This window comes from Uranotaenia lowii, chromosome 3, assembly GCF_029784155.1.
Source record: "Uranotaenia lowii strain MFRU-FL chromosome 3, ASM2978415v1, whole genome shotgun sequence".
Taxonomy (NCBI): Eukaryota; Metazoa; Arthropoda; class Insecta; order Diptera; family Culicidae; genus Uranotaenia; species Uranotaenia lowii.
The window spans coordinates 83,698,490-83,718,929 of NC_073693.1; the positions used below are offsets into that span (position 1 = coordinate 83,698,490).

The 20,440-nt window shown below is 39.3% G+C and overlaps 1 protein-coding gene across 2 annotated transcripts in view; it reads right to left on the reverse strand.

Moving 5' to 3' along the window:
• Window positions 1–20,440, reverse strand: part of LOC129750783 (beta-1,3-glucan-binding protein) — a 44,112-nt gene that overhangs the window by 18,490 nt on the left and 5,182 nt on the right. The window contains exons 1-4 of one of the 2 annotated variants that reach the window (XM_055745835.1): window positions 19,020–20,237; window positions 7,922–8,064; window positions 4,444–4,613; window positions 3,970–4,358 (exon numbers count right to left, since the gene is read on the reverse strand). In XM_055745835.1, the coding sequence (XP_055601810.1) occupies window positions 3,970–4,358; window positions 4,444–4,613; window positions 7,922–8,064; window positions 19,020–19,244 (927 nt within the window). In that variant the 5' untranslated portion in view covers window positions 19,245–20,237. Of the gene's footprint in view, window positions 1–3,969; window positions 4,359–4,443; window positions 4,614–7,921; window positions 8,065–19,019; window positions 20,238–20,440 lie in introns of those variants that run through there. The other variant, XM_055745834.1, reaches the window with a different exon arrangement.

Consider the following 20,440-nt stretch of genomic DNA (forward strand, 5'->3'; position numbering starts at 1 on the left):
GCACCAATTTTCGCACCCGTACAACAATACGGATTTGACGTTTGAGTAAAAGATTCGGATTTTCGTTCGTAGAGAGATCCGGGCGCCAGATGTTTGCGGAAACGGATGTCTTTCTTGGTACCACCATCAGGCGTTATCTGGCTACCAAGATACTGGAACCACTCCACTTTCTCAACTGCTAGCCCAATTATGTACCACCAAATTGGAAGGATGGATATACTGTGTTGATTTCCATCGACTTGGGTCTTTCCGACATTAATTTTGAGACCTGCTGCCTTGGAGCTTTTGGTGAGGTCGTCGAATTTGCTCTGCATGTTTTATGTGTTTGGGCGAGCAAAACAATATCGTCAGCCAGGTCAAAGTCGTTCAGTTGCTCCATTGTTGAAGGATTCCACGGCAATCCTCGGTTCGGTCTACAGTCGATCGATCCAGTCAGAATCTCATTCATTACGATGAGCAAAAGTAGCGGTGATAAGATACAGACTAGTTTCTCTGGGACTCCTGGCGCCTTAGAACCACCCAGATGTTTTCATGGTTCAGTCAGTAGAATGCTTTTTCGAAATCAACGAACACCAGCAGAAGAGAGTCCTGGAGTTCGTTGATTTTTTCCAGTATGATTCGTAGCGATGGGGTCCACACATGATCGTCCGGATCGGAATCCAGCTTGTTGCCGTCGGAGTGTAGCGTCGATTTTCTCCTGGATCCTGTTCAGGATCACTTTGCAGAGTACCACTTTTAGGGTACTACAGATCAACGTTATGCCTCGCCAGTTACCGCACTTGGTCAGGTCTCCTTTCTTCGGGACCTTTACGAGGATACCCTGCATCCAGTCGGCCGGGAATGTTGCAGTATCCCAGATGTCAGCGAAAAGACGATGCAACACTTGTGCCGACAAGGCAGGATCGGCTTTCATCATTTCAGCAGGGATGCAATCGATTTCAAGCGCTTTGTTCGATTTCATGTTTTTGATCGCCGCTTCTATTTCAGCCAGCGAGGGTGCTTCCGAGTTGACACCATTAATGTGACTTACTATTGGCGCTTCGAGCTGCGGGTTCTTTTGGCCAAAGCTATTCGTGACTCGGAAGAGTTGTTCGAAGTGCTCATTCCATCGTTCGAGCGGATCTGTTCGTTCGGTCATTAACTGACCTGCTCGGTCTTTTAGCGGCTTTCAAGCATTAGTCCTTGCACCACTAAGGCGGCGAGAAATGTCATTAAGTAATCGAATATCTCCATTGGCGGTTGCTCTTTCTCTCTCTTTGGCTAGGGAGTTTGCCCAGGCTCTCTTGTCTCGTCTACAAGCTCGTTTAACTGCCTTTTCCAGCTCCGCATATCGTAAGCGGGCGGCTGCTTTGGCTGACCTGCTCAATTCCGACTTTCGCCTTTCTCCGATCATCGACCATTCTCCAAGTTTCATCCGACATCCATTTACTTCTCCTTCCACACACTTTACCGAGAGTACCATGGCTCGTCGTGATAAAGGCATTCTTGATTCCACACCACTGTTCTTCGACTGTTCCGTCTGTCGGCAATTCCGAGGCTCGAGATTCTAGCTGTTCAACGTATGTCCTTTTCACCTCTGGATTATCCAACCGGCGGACGTCGTATCAACACCCGATTTTCACCCGATTCGGACATCAAAAAGGCTCCTCCGCAATTTTTGGCTGATGAAGATGTGGTCAATTTGATTTTCTGTTCGGCCATCTCGGGGTACCCAAGTGATCTTATGTGCAGGTCGATGGGGGAAGATCACTATGTTGTTGTTGCCACACAATTCTACAAAAAGCTCTCCGTTTTCGCCCATCTATCCTAGGCCATGGCACCCCATGGTTCGCTTAAGGTCCTGATTGTCGAAGCCAATCTTTGCGTTGAAGTCGCCCAAATGGTTTTGAATGTCACCCTTCGGAATTTTCTCTACCACGCTGTTCAGTTGACTGTAAAACTGCTCTTTCCCTGCAAATCGGCAACGTCAGTTGGCGCATTACATTGGTCGGAGGTTTCTATCCCGTGTTCTAAATCTGGCTGCGATTATTATTTTAATTTTTAAATTGCGACCCAGAGATGGGTCTTGACTCAAACATTCAGTCAGCGAAACTTTTTTTGTAGAGAAATGAATCCAACTTAGATGAAATTTCAGGGACTAGATAAGAGAAAATCGATGTTGAAAAACATGCGAAAAAAATTCGCCTTGTCTCCCGGTGAGACTTTCGCATGTTTTTCAACATCGATTTTCTCTTATCTAGTCCCTGAAATTTCATCTAAGTTGGATTCATTTCTCTACAAAAAAAGTTTCGCTGACTGAATGTTTGAGTCAAGACCCATCTCTGGGTCGCAATTTAAAAATAGAAATAAGGCGGTGCCAAACACCGAAATTGGCTGGATATCCAAATACGGCAAACGCATCATTTCTCATCATAACTGACAACCCGTGCAGGATATGAGAAGGCAATGCAAATCTTGCCGTGCTTAAAAATGTCCAAACTTGATTCCAACTACCGTAAGATGAAATGATGGGAATAGAAATAGACCAAGAAAAATGATTATGATCACATGGGAGAACTATTCCCTTCATTCCGATAGACATCGACACTCAACCAGTATAATATTCATACGCCAGGTTGGTCTCCTGTAGTAGAATGTTAATACATGGGCCCCGGAGAGGCGCAAGATGTGGGTTCAAGTCTCACCGGGAGACAAGGCGAATTTTTTTCGCATGTTTTTCAACATCGATTTTCTCTTATCTAGTCCCTGAAATTTCATCTAAGTTGGATTCATTTCTCTACAAAAAAATTATTATTTTATTTATCGATTCCCATTTAATGAGCTCCGCATGGGCCTGCGGGCTTAACAGGAAACCAACTCCTCGTTCCCGAGTAGCATATTCTCCTCGTATGCCAGAGTAAAGCGGTACCTACTTGCCCAGAATGTGTCTTGTGTTCTCCAGTGTTAGACCAACGGACTTCGCTCAGGCTCAAAATATCAAGCTTGAGGCGGCTAGCTTCTCTAGCAAGTTGAGCCAGCTTGGGTTAAAACGTTCCAAGTTCCAATTTGTGTCCGTGTTTTCATGCTTTAAGTCGTCGCTTATTTTTTTATTTTCTTATTGTAAAACATTTCAAGAATATTGTGTCAAATTTTCAAGTCAATTGAAGCAAAACTGTAGAAGTTATAGGCCTTTATCTCCTCCTATCTAATACTGCAAGAAAGCAAGAGCAGAAACTTCAAACGCGTTTTTCTCGAAAGCACTTTTTTAAAGTCCGTGGACATCGTCATTTGAAAACTACTTATCCGATTCTTTTCAAATTTGGAACATATTTTCTACATATAAAATACCAGACCCCAACGTTTTTTTTTTTAATTTTTTTATTTTGTGGAGATTTTACAGGTGAAAAATGGCGGATTTTTAAGTGAAAAATCTTAGTTTTTACTTCAAACAGCCACAAAAATTTAATAATTTTTTTTTAAGTTAAATAAAAACGTTGGGGTCCAGAAAAACATCTATTAAAAATATTTTGCTCTGATTTTTTGACTTCAGATGATTCTGTGCTGAGATACAGTGTCCACCGCAAATCCTGTTTTCTAAAAGGCATCCTCGAAAATGCTCCGTCACCGGCTCATTTTTCAATATTTTTCTACGAAAAAATTACTAAATGTTCTTTTAACAATGCTTTGCATAATGCAAAAAATTTGAATACATTTGTTCGAACGATTGCTCCAGAAAAAAATCGTGCAAATGGTGTTTTTTATACCCGTTAGACCCTACTCCCCCCTTAAAAGAATTCGGAAAATTTGAATCCTTGTTTATATGTAGACAACAATTGTACGCTCATTCCCTTTTTACAGAAAGCATATACATATTAATCAAAAATTGAGTTTATATTTGTAGACTGTTACTAAACCTATTTTCAATTTTTTTTTTTTCAGAAATATGATTTAATTTTTTTTGTTTATATCGTTACAATCCATAATGCTTACCTCCTTATCAAACGGTGACAGTACATTATCTCGGTTCCACAGATTGGCCTGGGTCAAATTGTTGGCCAGCCCAAAATCGACAAACTTTCCCCTCAGGCTGCCGTACTGGAATCCGTCAACGGTAAACGAAATTCCATCCGGGCGCCATATCAAACCGTACGTGTGGAACCCATCGGCAAAGTGTTCATCCAGAACGTTGGACTTGAGGAAAGCTTCCCGCAGCTTGGCCCTGTTCGTAATGATGGCCCCTCCCCTTAGCCGGTGCCCATCGATCTGAATTCCTTCCCGGGAAACGAGCTCGTCGTTGCCAAGCACGTGGGCCAACAACAACATTCCCGAGGCCAGATCAGCGTAGCCGTAGTAATTTTCGGCCGGCTGCAACAGGAGCTCTGAAAATAAATATCTGATTACGACTTGGCTCTGGCGCAGGCAGGTAGCGTTTGTGTTTTGTCAATTTAAGCAACGAAAACTTACGCGGAAAAATCCAATCTCCCTTGGGCAGCTTGGCTCGGATTTCCACGCGTCCGTAACGAAACCGGAAACTGGCCTTGGTGTTCAGCTTGGCCGAAACAACCGGCGGCAGGATTGTGAAATGAGTCCCCCGGCGACGACATTCGTGCTCGTTGTTCGTTGGAGATTTACAGCTGAATAACCGAAAGAAGAAAAAAAAATTAAAGATAAAAAAACAAACAAGGACTAAAGTGAATTTTTGCTTTCCTGTATGTTTTAAAATACTTGTTTTTGTCATTTTTGTAATTTTTATTTTTTTGTCCATTTGTGTTATTTTTGTAATTCATATCATTTTCGTCATTTATGTCTTTTTGTCATGACAAAAATGACTTAAAAATTTTTGTCATTTTTGTAATTTTTGTAATTTTTGTAATTTTTGTAATTTTTGTAATTTTTTGTAATTTTTGTCATTTTTGTCATTTTTGTAATTTTTGTAATTTTTGTAATTTTTGTAATTTTTGTCATTTTTGTCATTTTTGTCATTTTTGTCATTTTTGTCATTTTTGTCATTTTTGTCATTTTTGTCATTTTTGTCATTTTTGTCATTTTTGTCATTTTTGTCATTTTTGTCATTTTTGTCATTTTTGTCATTTTTGTCATTTTTGTCATTTTTGTCATTTTTGTCATTTTTGTCATTTTTGTCATTTTTGTCATTTTTGTCATTTTTGTCATTTTTGTCATTTTTGTCATTTTTGTCATTTTTGTCATTTTTGTCATTTTTGTCATTTTTGTCATTTTTGTCATTTTTGTCATTTTTGTCATTTTTGTCATTTTTGTCATTTTTGTCATTTTTGTCATTTTTGTCATTTTTGTCATTTTTGTCATTTTTGTCATTTTTGTCATTTTTGTCATTTTTGTCATTTTTGTCATTTTTGTCATTTTTGTCATTTTTGTCATTTTTGTCATTTTTGTCATTTTTGTCATTTTTGTCATTTTTGTCATTTTTGTCATTTTTGTCATTTTTGTCATTTTTGTCATTTTTGTCATTTTTGTCATTTTTGTCATTTTTGTCATTTTTGTCATTTTTGTCATTTTTGTCATTTTTGTCATTTTTGTCATTTTTGTCATTTTTGTCATTTTTGTCATTTTTGTCATTTTTGTCATTTTTGTCATTTTTGTCATTTTTGTCATTTTTGTCATTTTTGTCATTTTTGTCATTTTTGTCATTTTTGTCATTTTTGTCATTTTTGTCATTTTTGTCATTTTTGTCATTTTTGTCATTTTTGTCATTTTTGTCATTTTTGTCATTTTTGTCATTTTTGTCATTTTTGTCATTTTTGTCATTTTTGTCATTTTTGTCATTTTTGTCATTTTTGTCATTTTTGTCATTTTTGTCATTTTTGTCATTTTTGTCATTTTTGTCATTTTTGTCATTTTTGTCATTTTTGTCATTTTTGTCATTTTTGTCATTTTTGTCATTTTTGTCATTTTTGTCATTTTTGTCATTTTTGTCATTTTTGTCATTTTTGTCATTTTTGTCATTTTTGTCATTTTTGTCATTTTTGTCATTTTTGTCATTTTTGTCATTTTTGTCATTTTTGTCATTTTTGTCATTTTTGTCATTTTTGTCATTTTTGTCATTTTTGTCATTTTTGTCATTTTTGTCATTTTTGTCATTTTTGTCATTTTTGTCATTTTTGTCATTTTTGTCATTTTTGTCATTTTTGTCATTTTTGTCATTTTTGTCATTTTTGTCATTTTTGTCATTTTTGTCATTTTTGTCATTTTTGTCATTTTTGTCATTTTTGTCATTTTTGTCATTTTTGTCATTTTTGTATTTATGTCATTTCTGCAATTTTTGACATTTTTGTCTTTTTTGTCTTTTTTGTCTTTTTTGTCATTTTTGCCATTTTTTTCATTTTTGTGGTTTTCACTTTAGTTTCAGTGTAATTTTTGTCATTTTTGTCATTTTTGTCTTTTTATCATTTTTGACATTTTTGTCATTTTTTCCATTTTTGTCATTTCTGTTATTTTCGTGGTTTTCACTTCAATATTTTCTTTTTTCATTTCTGTTATTTTTGTCATTATGGTGATTTTTTTTACATTCCTGAAATTTTTTGTTAATTTTGTCATTTCAGTATCTAAAATTTTTGTCAATTTTTATGGTTTTTGGATTTTTTTTAAATTTTTGTCATTTGTGTCATTTTTTGTCTTTTGTATCATTTTCGTCGGTTTTGTGATTGGTCTCATTTTAAATTCTTTTTACCATGTTCTTACTTTAGTTTTTAATTTTTTTAATAGTTTGATAGTTTGATTTTTTGATAGTTTTTGATTTTTTTTTTGCCTGTTTTGTTGTTTAAAGATGATTCTAGCCATTTTATCATTTTTTTACCTTTTTAATTTGTTTGTATTTTTTTTTCATTGTTAACTTTTTTGTTTCATTTTTGTTGTTTTTGTAATTTTCATCATTTTGGTTCAACCCATCATTTTTGTCATTATTACTTTTTTGATCATTTTTTTTTTCATTTTTATAATTTTTATTATTTTTGTCTCTTTTAAATTCATTGTTTGTTCTGTAATTTTTATCTTATTATTAAAATTGTCCATGACGTTTTAAATTTAGTGTTTTGCTTTTTTTGTATACTTTTATCATTGGTCTATCAAAAAATCGTATACGGGCTGTTTTTCAATTCGAAGATGTAATTTTTTCCATACATCCATCGCCATTCTAGCGCATAAAGCTTTGATGATTTACACAAATAACAAAAAAAATCGCTCAAAGCTCCCGTAAATGCAAGCTTCAAAAACCCATCCGAGCTTAACTCGTGCCTCGAAATGAAGCAATTTATTTATCATGTAAATCCCGAAACGCGCTACAAAACGGACCACTTACAGGGACCAGAACCAGCAACAACGGAAAAAACGTGAACGGATTCACACGAATGAAATGTTGATGCGGGTCCGACAGGAAGGATAATTATTATGAATTAGAATGTATGCGGTGCTGGTTGTTCGAGTTTGGAGGGTTTGTGCTTCGGGTAGCTTCAATACCAAACCACCCCCAACCAGATTCATTGCTAGAGGATGCTGGCAGAAGGTTATTCGAAATCCGTTTCAGCCAGCGTGAGTTCATTTAACCCGTAAACGGGGTCCTCTAGCTTTATGAATATAGGATTCGAGCTCATGAATATTAAAAGGTAATAGAAATTTATTGAAAATGTTAACTGGGAAAAGGAAATTGTAACATTAATAATAATTTCTGATGATTATAGTGAACAGAACATGATGTCATAGTGCGAATAATTTGCATTTTTTTTTTCATAAAAAGTTTAAAGACAAATGAGGCAATGATACGTAAGGAAAAGCAATATAAAATTATGAATGTTCATTTTCATTTTTGCTTCGAAATGAATTGTTGAAAAGCTAGGAAAACAATTTAAAAAATCAAAATAAGGTAATATTAATTCCCTTGAAATTATCTTAAGATCATGAGAAAACTTACCCGTTCAGAAACAGCTCACCGGTACGAATCCGTTCGTCGTTAAACTCTGGATTCATGTTAAGTAGCGTTGGGACGATGATCAAATGTCCTCCGGCGACGTAGCTGTTATCTGGCAGCGCTTGGTAGGATACGAACTCCGCGGACTGAAAACCAATAGAGAAAATATTTCACGCAATAATAATACAAAAATTAAACAAATTTAAAAATTTTGAACTTTATACTAAAAGCACCACGGACAGGAACGTCAATTTACGATGAGAAAATTTCCAACTTGATAAAAAATATATACCTATTTGTAAATTTTAAACTAAATTCGAGTGATTACATTTTTTACAGTAAAATCAGGGAAATTGAAGGAAATAAAAATTGCTCTCAATCGGAAAAAATTCTGTTTTTTTTTTTTTGAGTAGGTATAGACCTAGGTGAGGCAAATAGAAATTCGCTGCAGCATTTATTCTTCTTTCCCACAAAAATTGAGCAGTTTTTTAAAAGAGTTGTAATTGTTAAGGGTGAAAATTCATGTTGGAACCAAACAAAACCAACAAAAATATTTTGTTGTATGTGTCAGTTTGATGAAATTTGGAAATCTTTTCAATGAAAAACTTTCTTAGAGACTTTAAAAAAAGTCATATAATGATCATTGTTAGGAAACAAATTTTTTTACTCACTTACTGGTCGGTGATTCAATCAGACCAATTTGACATTTTAGCGATTTTTTTTTATTTTTATTTCTGAATTCCACCCCTGGCCAGTGTACCTGATTTTTCAGGATTTGCCTGGTTTTTTAAGGTCCTGCCTGATAACCTGAAAAGCCTCGTTTTTTCCCTGATTTTAAGAAATAAGCCCGATTTTGCCTGATTCTCTGGTTTCAGTAAGCCGAACTTTGTACAGATTCGTTCAAATCTCAATAGAAATTTAGTGCTTGCTTGTCCTTACTCTAACCTAAACTCAATAACTTCAAACTACGTTGGATTCAAATATTCTATCAATGTTTTATAACTGGTTTTAGAAGATTCTGGCGTGCTGAACTCGAATTTTTTGTCAGATTTTGTATATTGCATCCAGTTTACTGATAAGGCGTCTAAAACAACAGTTTTAAGATAAATCAATCATTGATATCGTTTTATTATTTTTTACTTTTTTATTGAAGACTGCAAAGCGTTTTAACTGATACTTTTAAACATATCTAGATTTCATTTTGGTATGAAATTTCACTTGAATACGTTTTAACAGAACGAGGAAAAATAAAAAATTAATAAAATTTCTATTGTTTCAAAGTGAAAATTACTTGCGGTCTTCGGGAAAGTTGAAGTTTACATAAAAACTTAAATTTTTAAAATCATGTTTCATTCTACAGTTTTACCTAAAAAGTGAACCTATTTCTAAAATAAATTTTTACATACTTTCAAAAATGATTTCGAAACTCAGAGCTGGTAGGAAAAAAAACATAATTGTTTATAAAAAGCCGGACGTTTTACGGAACAACATATCATTATTTCGCCTAGCAATAGTCACTTCATAATCTTCAAAATAATTAGTCTCGCAGTGTAAAAACAGTTTTATTAAAAAAAATGTACAAATACTGAAACTGAACTAGTCACCACTTCTTTCCATTTAGATTACTGGTAGTTTGGACAATATATTCTATATAGGAAACACAAACTTTAAAGTTGTTTTGATAACTTTCGTGGCAGTTTTGTGTGAACTCTATTCGCTAAACCACATCGGCGCTTCACCGTTATATTAGTAATGGTTTTAAAAATGCATGCAGATTGATATTACAAGCATCTATACCAATCTGTTTTAGAAAAAATGTTAAAAAAAAACTATAATGAAATTCTCAAACCATTCACTCTTTTCTACAGAATCACTCTTAGCACAGAGAACAGTCGTACAAGCTAGCCCATGAAACTTGTGTATAATTTCCAACGACCGTTTTTAACCAAGTTCTGGTTTTTGGGCTGGGCCACCAGATGTCTCCAAACTCACCAAAGAGAACTGTCAAAACTAAACAAAGAAAAAAACAATATATTGGTCAGTTTTGAACAGGTCGTATGAACTGTTTGGCATATTTCGAGAAAATCGCTTTTTGAAGTTTCGTTATACTTTCGTCACGTTGCATGATGAAAAAATATCTTAAAAGTTAATCGCTAATTCCTTCAAGCTATAAGTACTGAATTTTGAACAATGGGATGCAAAAGTGATACTTTAAAGTAACCCGCTTTGGAATGTCTAGAATCAGTTCTGATGGGTAAGACTGATCATCAAGAATGTTCCTTATTGACTCGATATAGCCGATAACCTGACGATAACCAGTCAAGAAGTGCAAAAATTTATTCCAAACCTGTAAGTTATTTTGACTGCCTGAGTGCAAAAATAAATGGAGTGAAATTCTGTCCAGTTGAAAGTAACTCTTCTATTTAGCAATAAATCAAATCCGTCTATTTCAGAGCCGCATTAGTTTAATTATTAATCAGTTCATCTACGATTATTCCTTTTCGAAAACTGGGCACTTGAAGATTTGATCTGTAACGTTTGAACGGCGCAATAGATGGCACTGTTTCAAGTTAATTTTCAACGTATTTTTTTTCCATGTCAGCATTTGAAATTTTACACACTTTTTTGAAGATTTATTGTTCGAGCTTGTACGTCTGGTCTGTGGGCTCTGGTGTATATAAAAGGTGATGGTCAAAATTTGATCAAGGGAAAACGCGTGTGAATCGGTGAAATCGTTTATTTAAAAAATCAAATTAAATCTCTTTTTCAAGTTTAATTAGTATAAAATTCAGGAAAAATATTCAGTAAGGCTTCCGCTTTTCCAAATCCGAATTGCCGGGCCTTACGCTTAACCCCTGCCATCAGATTTTCTACAGCCACCTTGTCCACCTTCTTTGCCGCAGAAAGCCAGTTTGCCTTGAACTGCTGCTCGTCCTTAGCAGACGTTTATTCAAACACTCTTTCACGTAAATTTCTTGGTTGTTGCTTTCAAGCCACAGGTACAGATGGCTTGCCAAACCAGATATTTCTTCGCGAACTTTGACAGTTTCATGTGCTTGAAAATATCTGCCTTCCTTTTGCCGTATCCTATTGCCTGTCCCGGAAGCTGCTTGTAGTCGGCTTTGACGTAGGTTTCGTCGTCCATTATCACGCAGTCAAACTTCGTCAGCATCGTCGTGTACAGCCTCCGGGATCGCGCTTTGGCCGTCGTATTTTGTTTATCATCATGATTTGGAGCCACTACCTTCTTGTAAGTCGATAGTCCGGCTCGTTTTTTTGCTCGATGCACGGTTGTAGACGATACACCCAGCTTATTTGCGGCATCTCGGAGAGAGAGGTTAGGGTTTCGCTTGAAACTACCGGCAACTCTCTTTGTCGTCTCAGCGGCTTCCGGTTTTCGATTTCCCCCCGATCCAGACTTCCTGGCTGTCGACAAACGTTCTCCAAATGCTGCTCTTCTTCCTTGGACGGCATTTTGACAACTGAAGAGTGAATTCCAAAATCAAAATAGGAGCAACATTTTAATCACACACACCTTCAAAATGAGGGATGTTCAGGTTTTTTAAATTCAAAATTGAAAGAAATATGTCAAGTTGATATTGACCAAATTTTGACCGTATCACCCTTTAGCTTGTCTTTCTCTTACTGATCCTAAGCACATGACATTATAGCGCACTTTAACATAAATTTAACAAAAAATTGTTGTTTTCAATCAAACAAAAAAGTAAGAAAAAAATAAAATGAAAAAAAAATAAAATAAAATCTTGAAGGTTTACTAAATACAGATTAAAATAATAAAATAAAAAGATTTACTCATACTGATGATTTTTTGGAGAACACACGAATGAAAGTAGACACCTGTTTTATGGTAAAAGTTAAGTTTTTGACAAAAAAAAGTCAAAACTCAGTTTGAAATATCATAACATTTCAACAGTGGTATATACAAATTCAGAGCCAAACGTCTTGTTTTCAGATTGTTCGTGATTTTTTTCAAAAATAGGAAAAAAACTTTTTAGGATCCCACTATTTTGACCACATCTCGAACTGAGGCAGACTTCCTACTTGCTAGACTTCTGGTCCAAAGTTTTGTTCACCGGACCCGGTTTCCGCCTAAATTTTTTTGTCTACGAAGCTGCTTTCCTCTCCATACTTTTAAATTGTGTTGACAGATTATCACCGCTCATTTTTATGATTTTAATTGAATGATTAAAGGCATTTCGGTGAACTATACATTCTAATAGGAAGAATATCAAATGAAAGTAATGAAAATTATAGACGGATAGATTAGATTAGGAAGCATGAAAGGTGTTGAAAATGAGCCAAAAGCGTGATTTGAGAAAACTTCTTGCCGCACAAGACCATTTGTCTCACACCGTATTATTGTCTAGAAGAAGCAAAGTTGATAGGCTGACTTTGCATTGATCTATACAATGATACATGGATGGATCGAAGTAGGGGGAAGTGTTCCTAAATGCGCATGTTAGGTAATATGCGCATACAGCCGATTGACGATATGGCTAGAGATTCATCATATCTAATCAGTGCAGTATGAGGGTAGTACGCTTTTAACACATGGCATGAATGTCAGGGGATCGTATCACGGGCAAATCTTTCGGGTTAAAACACCAACCCACGACGCGTTACTTTACGAATAACAACCGTTTATTAAATTTCCAATTTTTAGGAAAAACAACTTTATTCCACGTGAATTCTATTATAAAAAATACTTTTATTCTTCTGCTGTTGGTGACCGGTTAGATGCTGTTCGATCGAAAGGTAATTCTTAAGTGAATAACCGGAAATTGCAAAAAAGCGCTTAATACCGCGCAAACTATTGTGCATCGAGATGCGTTTTTTCTAGGCAGGGCCGGACTGCAGTTTTCTAAGTAGGAGATGGATTCTGCTTAACGCAGTCAAATTCAAATTCAAATAAATATAAATTAAAGCTAGAAACTATCATTCCGGCCACCTGAAATGCATATTTCACTACTGATACCTAGCAAGTATACAATTCAAATAATTTCCAAAATAAAACTAAACTTGCGGCTTCTCTATCAATCAACATTGATGTCACCTAGTGCGGGGGCGGCTGTCGATGACTCCTCCTCGTCCATCGTAGGCAACGGACACAGCTTGACCACAGCACGCTTGAAGATAGCACCAGTGGGTGTGCGGATGGTCACCACCCGTGTCACACCGTCAGCTCCAGGATGTAGTTCCATGATGCGCACGAGAGGCCAGCGCACGGGGGGTAACAGGTCATCTTGAAGAATCATCACCTGGCCGATTTTCAGATTCACTTGCTGCGGGTTGGTAGTAGATTGTCGTTGCAGCTCTTTGAGGTACTCTGTCTGCCAGTGGTACCAAAACAGCTGCTGCTTCTGTTGGATGACCTGATAGCGATTCCTCAGCCGGTTCTCAGGTACGTCCTTCAGGTCGGGATGTGGAAGGGCTTGCAGTTGAGAGCCAATCAAGAAGTGGCTTGGAGTGATGGCTTCGAAATCGTTGGGGTCTTCAGACAAAGGGGCCAACGGTCTCGAGTTCATTGCTCCCTCGATCTGGGACAAAATCGTCACTAGGTCCTCGTACAGTAGAGAGGTGCTGCCTAACTGACGAACTAAATGTTTTTTCGCAACCTTTACGGCGGCTTCCCACAGGCCGCCAAAGTTGGGTGCACGCGGGGGGATCATTTTCCATTGTATGCCCTCGGTTGCGAGAGCGGTAGCGATACGATCGGTTTCCTTGGGGCTCGAGAACATTTCGTAGAGAGCGTGTAGCTCGTTTCGAGCTCCAACAAAATTTGTGGCATTGTCGGAGTAGATGTATTGGGGTTTGCCACGTCTGTCCACGAAACGTTGTAGAGCAGAGAGAAATGAGGCTGTGGATAGGTCCCCCACAAGCTCAATGTGAACTGCTTTTGTGCTAAAGCAGACAAATAGGGCAATATAGGCTTTGGTGGGAGCAGATTTACGATTCGGGGACTTAACGAACACTGGGCCACAATAGTCAATGCCAGTTGATGCGAAGGGACGACTTGGGGTAACTCGGGCAAGGGGTATTTGGCCAATTGGTTGCTTGAGAGGATTAGGGTTTGCTCGAATACAACGAAAACAGGTTCGAATTACGCTGCGCACAGCTCTTCTCCCATTTGTGGGCCAATATTCATTACGAACTACACCCAGAGTAAGCGCTATTCCTCCGTGAACCAATTTGTTGTGGAATGACAACAAAAGCATTCGGGTGAAACGGTGGAATCCGGGAAGCAGGATCTGGTGTTTGGTGCTAAAGGTTTCCATGGATAATTTGAGCCGGCCACCGACTCGGATTATTCCCGAAGCATCAACAAAAGGGTTTAACAAACGTAGGGCGGATTTTTTGGGTACCGGTTTCCCTTTTCGTAGAAAGCTCAATTCGGTGTGGTAACATTCTTGTTGAACTAATTTTACCAGGCAATCTCTGGCAGATTCGAGTTCAGTGGGAGTGAGGGTTAAAGTGGATTCTTTGAGTTCTTTTCTCGCCTTCCGAGAAACTCGCAAACAATAAGCCGTCGTACGGAGCAAACGGTTGTACGAGAATGATCGAGTAAACAAAGGGTTAGGTGGTAGTGGATTTTGGATTAGCAAGGTGGTGGTTTTGCGCTCAGTGTCCCCATCAGTATTAGTGGTTCTCGGGATCTCTAACTTCGGCCAATCTTCATCTCCCCTTCCCAACCAATCGGGTCCATCGGTCCATAGTTTGCAGTTCAGAAGCTGGTGCACAGTCAAGCCTCTAGATACGACGTCAGCTGGGTTGTTTACTCCGGGAACATGCTGCCATGATGAGTTCTTCGTTTGGATGGGAATGTCTGCGACCCGGTTAGCTACAAAGGGTTTCCAGGTTTGTGATGGTGCGCGTAGCCAATAAATAACAACCATCGAATCGGTCCAGTAGTAGATGGGTGCAGATTTCAGGTCCAGTGTGTCAACCACTCTCGTTGATAAGCGAGCGCCTAGCTGAGCAGCGCATAGTTCTAGTCTCGGGATGCTGCGTTTCTGAAGCGGTGCTACTCGGGATTTCGCCGCCAGTAAGACCACCTTCACCTCCCCGTTGGCCTTCTCCGTCCGAGCGTAGATGCAGGCTCCATAAGCTGATTCGGAGGCGTCCGTAAAACAATGTAGCTGCACCTCCCCCCTGTCAAAGGCAAACCGCGGGATCCGAAACTCAGCTAGCGATGACAAGTCCTTTACAAAATCTTCCCACCTAGTTCGGATTTGATTTGGGACTTCCTCATTCCATTCGATGGACATCAACCAAAGTTGTTGGATAAATATTTTCGCGCGTACAACGACGGGAGCAATTAATCCCAAGGGGTCATAAAGTTGGGCAATAACGGAAAGAATTCGATTCTTGGTAATTTTTCCGTCGGTTGAGAATGGGGCAAATTTGAAACAAAATAAATCATGCTCGGGTTCCCAGGAAATTCCCAAGACTTTTACCACCTCTCCAGGTTCGGGGTTTTCAGTGCTAGGATGAGCTAGGTTTTCTGGTGGCACTCCTTCTAAAACCTCAGGAAAATTCGAACACCATTTCCTCAAGGAGAATCCTCCACGGCTCATAAGTTCGTCCATCTCCTTACGCAGTTGGATTGCTGTAGATATGGTTTCTTCACTCCGTACAAAATCATCCATGTAAAAATCTCGCTTCACAGAGGCTGCGGCGAGAGGAAAAGAAGCACCTTCATCATCCGCGAGTTGATGAAGTGTGCGGGTAGCCAAGAACGAGGATGGGCCCAAACCGTATGTCACTGTTGTCATCTCATATTTCGTAATCGGTTCGTTCGGGCTGAATCTCCACAACAAACGCAGAAGGGGTCGGTCATCGGGGTGAAGAACGATTTGCCTATACATCTTCTCTATGTCAGCCAACAATACCACCAAATTTTTGCGAAAGCGCAGTAATAGTGTTTTCGTTTATTGGCAGTGGCAACCTAGTTACCCACGAGTTTTGCCCTAACTGCTGTTATTATGTTCGTTTATTAATTCAGAAGCCCACTAGTTTTGCCCGAGATTTGAACCTCAAGCAGGCGGTTGCACCCCGTAAAAGTTGTCAGTGTTGGGGGTAAACATAAGGGTGAGTATAGCAACCATATATTTACATCGTCCCGGGTAACGATTCCGTTCGTTTATTCAGAAAAAGTTTTGCCTCGCGCTAGTGGAGAAAACGAAAACGGCATAAGATGTCGAAGAGCTCATCTTGGATGACAGGGCCTACTCGGAGCGAATCGTTGAGAGAGAATCCAGTGCTTGTTTTTGCCGAAGCGTTGTAAACACTGCGTACCTTCGTAGTGGTGCTGGATTCTTTCAACACGGCATGGTGAGGAAGATAGCATACAACAGTAGGTTCTGGGTCGTCAACAGGTACCTCTTGCATGTGTCCCAGTTGGATGAATTCGGCCATAAATGCATGGTACCTTTCTTTAAGGATGGGGTTTTTGTTCAATTTTCTTTCCAAACTGATGAGACGGGCCTTAGCGTTGGAAAAAGACTCGCCTATCATCAATTCAAATCCTTCCTTTTTCGGATATTTTACAGAATATCGACCAGTGGAATCACGGCTTACCGTTTCCTTGAAGAAGTCTTCACAATATTGATCATTGGGTGAAAGGGTGGGTTTGGAATTTTCAAATTCGTCTATTTTCCAGAATTTTTCAATATTCTCGTTTAGGGTTTCCAAAATAGACGGACAACAAATCAAAGCTTGGGGTATGGGATCAAAGGGCACGGCTCCTGAAACAAGCCATCCGAACCTACTTTCCACTAAGGTCAGGGCTTGTGGGCCAATTTGCAGCCGGCCACCCTGCAGGATTGCATAAAAGTGTTCGGCACCTATCATGAGGTCTACCTTTCGTGAGACGTTGTACTCGGGATCAGCAAGTGTGATATCGTTCGGTATCTGCCAGTTTGCAGTGGTAATGGTTACAGCAGGTAGATCAGCAGTCAGCTTTTTGAGCACCAAACAATTCAGGGGAATAGAGAAGTCATCAACTCTCGATCTCACTTCGGTGGTCACGGAGCAAACTGCTCGAATGGGAGATTCACCAATACCGAGGATGGGTTGGTCAATACGATGACGAAGCAATCTTAGTTTCTGACAAAGGCGGTCACTCATGAGACTGCTTTGCGATCCACTGTCTAGCAGAGCTCGGGCCAGATGCTCATTTCCATATCCATCTAGCACCTTGACGACGACGGTCGATAAGAAAACGTTCATGCCACGGGATTCTGTGGCGGAGTTTGACGAGATCACTTCAGGATTGATTGCTGTTACCACTGTGGACTCATTGGATTTCGGAGAATTCTGGGTTGTTCGGATTTGTGGACCGCTGGAATTTGGATTGTTGTTCGAAACTGGTGCATCGAACCCGGGATGCAATAAAGAGTGGTGGCGTTTTTGACAATGCTTGCAGGAGAAGTTGGATTGGCAATTCCGGGCGAAGTGGTTGCCCCTGAAGCAGTTGCTACAAATCCGCTTCGTGTTGACTAGGTTCAATCGATCTTTAAGCTGCATCTTTTCAAACACCGGACATCTCACCAAAGGATGATAATCGCGGCAAGCTAGGCATTCAAATTGGTACCGTTCCACTGCAGTATAGGAGTTGATTTTCGACGATGTAGGATTTGGGGGTTTAGTTTGCCTGACAGGGAGATTGTGCTTCGTTTGAGAAGAAGAAGTGGACTGTTCAGCCGAAATGTGAAGGGATTCTAGAGTCCGGATTTTACGGGTTAATATTTCGATGAGGTTTTCATAAGTTGGTTCGTGATTAGCAAAGACAAATTATTCCCATTCCTTCAGGGTGTAATCGTCGATTCGAGAGCACAGTAGTTGAACCAAGAGACTGCCCCAATGCGCGGTTGGTTCATTTAGTTGGTTGAGTATTTTGACATGCCGTTGGAAATCCTCTACTACAGCATGTAAACCAGCAGCGGATTTTCCCGAGACCTTCGAGTGGACAATTAGAGCTTGCAAGTGTTTCTTTTTTAGTAAGTATGTGTTGGAGTAGCGGTTGAGGAGTGCTTCCCAAGCTACCGCGTAGTTGTTTGCGGTGATGGTTAAGGATTCAATGAGTTTTAGCGCGTCACCTCTCAAAGCAGATCGGAGGTACTGAAACTTTTGGATGCAATGGTCAGAAAATCAATCAAAATAAACACTCAGGATACGTTTCTTATTTGAAACATTCTGACTGTATAATAGGAAAGCGCCTCTCGCAACTGCTCCGCCCGACTGGTATGCAATCTCGATCAGCGCTCCACTCAGCTATGCAAACCGAGTCGCATCATTCAGAATCATCGATTTTGCAAACATCGCATATCAGAGATGAGCGAGATACAAACTGATCCATTCTGAATGTCATTCACTCAGTATCCGCCAGGTTTATTTGAAATCGAAAACACGGCGAAAGTGAACATCTTTCCCTCACAAAGACAACTACAATTTGATTTTATTCTCACTGGTGTAAAATAACGCTGTAAATTCAAATAATTTTATTAATTGGCTATGTTTAAAAACAAACAACATTTGCTAATGATCGGTTGAATGTATCACTCACTCACTGCCTGAACCATTCACTCCTGATCCTAGACGAACATGATTCGCCATATGCATCGCTCTTTGGTGAGATTCCAATTGGATGATAGTGCTGCACTGTTTTGACAGCAAGCATCGTGCGAGGTGATCTATATATTAGCGATGAATAGAACGAACGATGATCGGATAGGTCCAGTAGCAATCAATAACAAAACCCGATCGCTATTCGTTCAGTTGCGAAGTGCAATCAGGAACATTCATTGAAAATGAGTGATATTCGGACCACTGTTTGGATGCATGGGATTTCTGGCGACGAGTGAATCCGTGATGAAAAGGAATCGCGAAACGTTAACCATTCATTCAGATCACCGTCAAATTTAGGCAATTCGATAGTGGGGAGTTTCACACCGGTTACATGAGCAATTGCCGGGGCACCTTGCTGGTTTAATGGATTGGTTGAGATGGAAGGAAGGGGAGGAACCTTGCTTACGAGACCACCTTTTACCCTAAAGTACTGCTCTTCCACCCTTGCCCTTACCTTCGCATTAGCCGCAGCAAATTCTGGTTCATCGTCGTACGTTTCATATTCTCCTTGGATCGCTTCGAAAGTTTCCATCAGGTTATCAAGTCGGGCCAGACGTATCGCTACCTCGTTCATGTCTCGCTCCTCATCGTAATTCGTCAGGAAGTCTTGGATGCGCTGCATGGAATCCAGGATGTTTTTCCGTTTCAGCTCCTTTGCCTTCATCTTCTTCTCCGCCATGATGAGGTTAGGTTTAGATTAGTGCAGGAACGGCTAAAATAAACGGAAGACCCAAGAAGCACCTTTTGGATGACGATATAGGGTTGGAATGGCACTCACCTGTGCCCATTCAAAAATAGGCCTTTGGTTTTATTAAAAAGCAGGAACTCTCGAACAACTGGATGGGATGACTACCAAGTAGGATGATCACGGGTAGGATGTCTCAACTCCAGTGGATGGTTAGGATTGAAATCCGATATTGGATGTGGATTTCCGACCTTCCAGGATTTTCCCCAGGATAATTGTAGGTTAGGAACAGCAACGGTCACTTCAGGATAGTATACCACAACGGCAATAGCACCGGTATAGAAATAGGATCGGTGATCCTCAGCAGGAACACGTGGATTTCTGTATTGGGCAAAAGAAGACCCAGGAAGTACCTCTCAAGAAAATAGAATTCGTTGGACAGATACTCACATGGAGCCTGTCTTAAACAGGCCTTGTACTTTTTGAGCAGGTACTGCTATCTGGAACTCCGGGTTGTTGAATGGGATTGGGATTATCGTCGTGGTTGATCCAATGGCACACCCGTGATCCTGGTCACGGCACCAAAAATGTAATGTCAGGGGATCGTATCACGGGCAAATCTTTCGGGTTAAAACACCAACCCACGACGCGTTACTTTACGAATAACAACCGTTTATTAAATTTCCAATTTTTAGGAAAAACAACTTTATTCCACGTGAATTCTATTATAAAAAATACTTTTATTCTTCTGCTGTTGGTGACCGGTTAGATGCTGTTCGATCGAAAGGTAATTCTTAAGTGAATAACCGGAAATTGCAAAAAAGCGCTTAATACCGCGCAAACTATTGTGCATCGAGATGCGTTTTTTCTAGGCAGGGCCGGACTGCAGTTTTCTAAGTAGGAGATGGATTCTGCTTAACGCAGTCAAATTCAAATTCAAATAAATATAAATTAAAGCTAGAAACTATCATACCGGCAACTCTCTTTGTCGTCTCAGCGGCTTCCGGTTTTCGATTTCCCCCCGATCCAGACTTCCTGGCTGTCGACAAACGTTCTCCAAATGCTGCTCTTCTTCCTTGGACGGCATTTTGACAACTGAAGAGTGAATTCCAAAATCAAAATAGGAGCAACATTTTAATCACACACACCTTCAAAATGAGGGATGTTCAGGTTTTTTAAATTCAAAATTG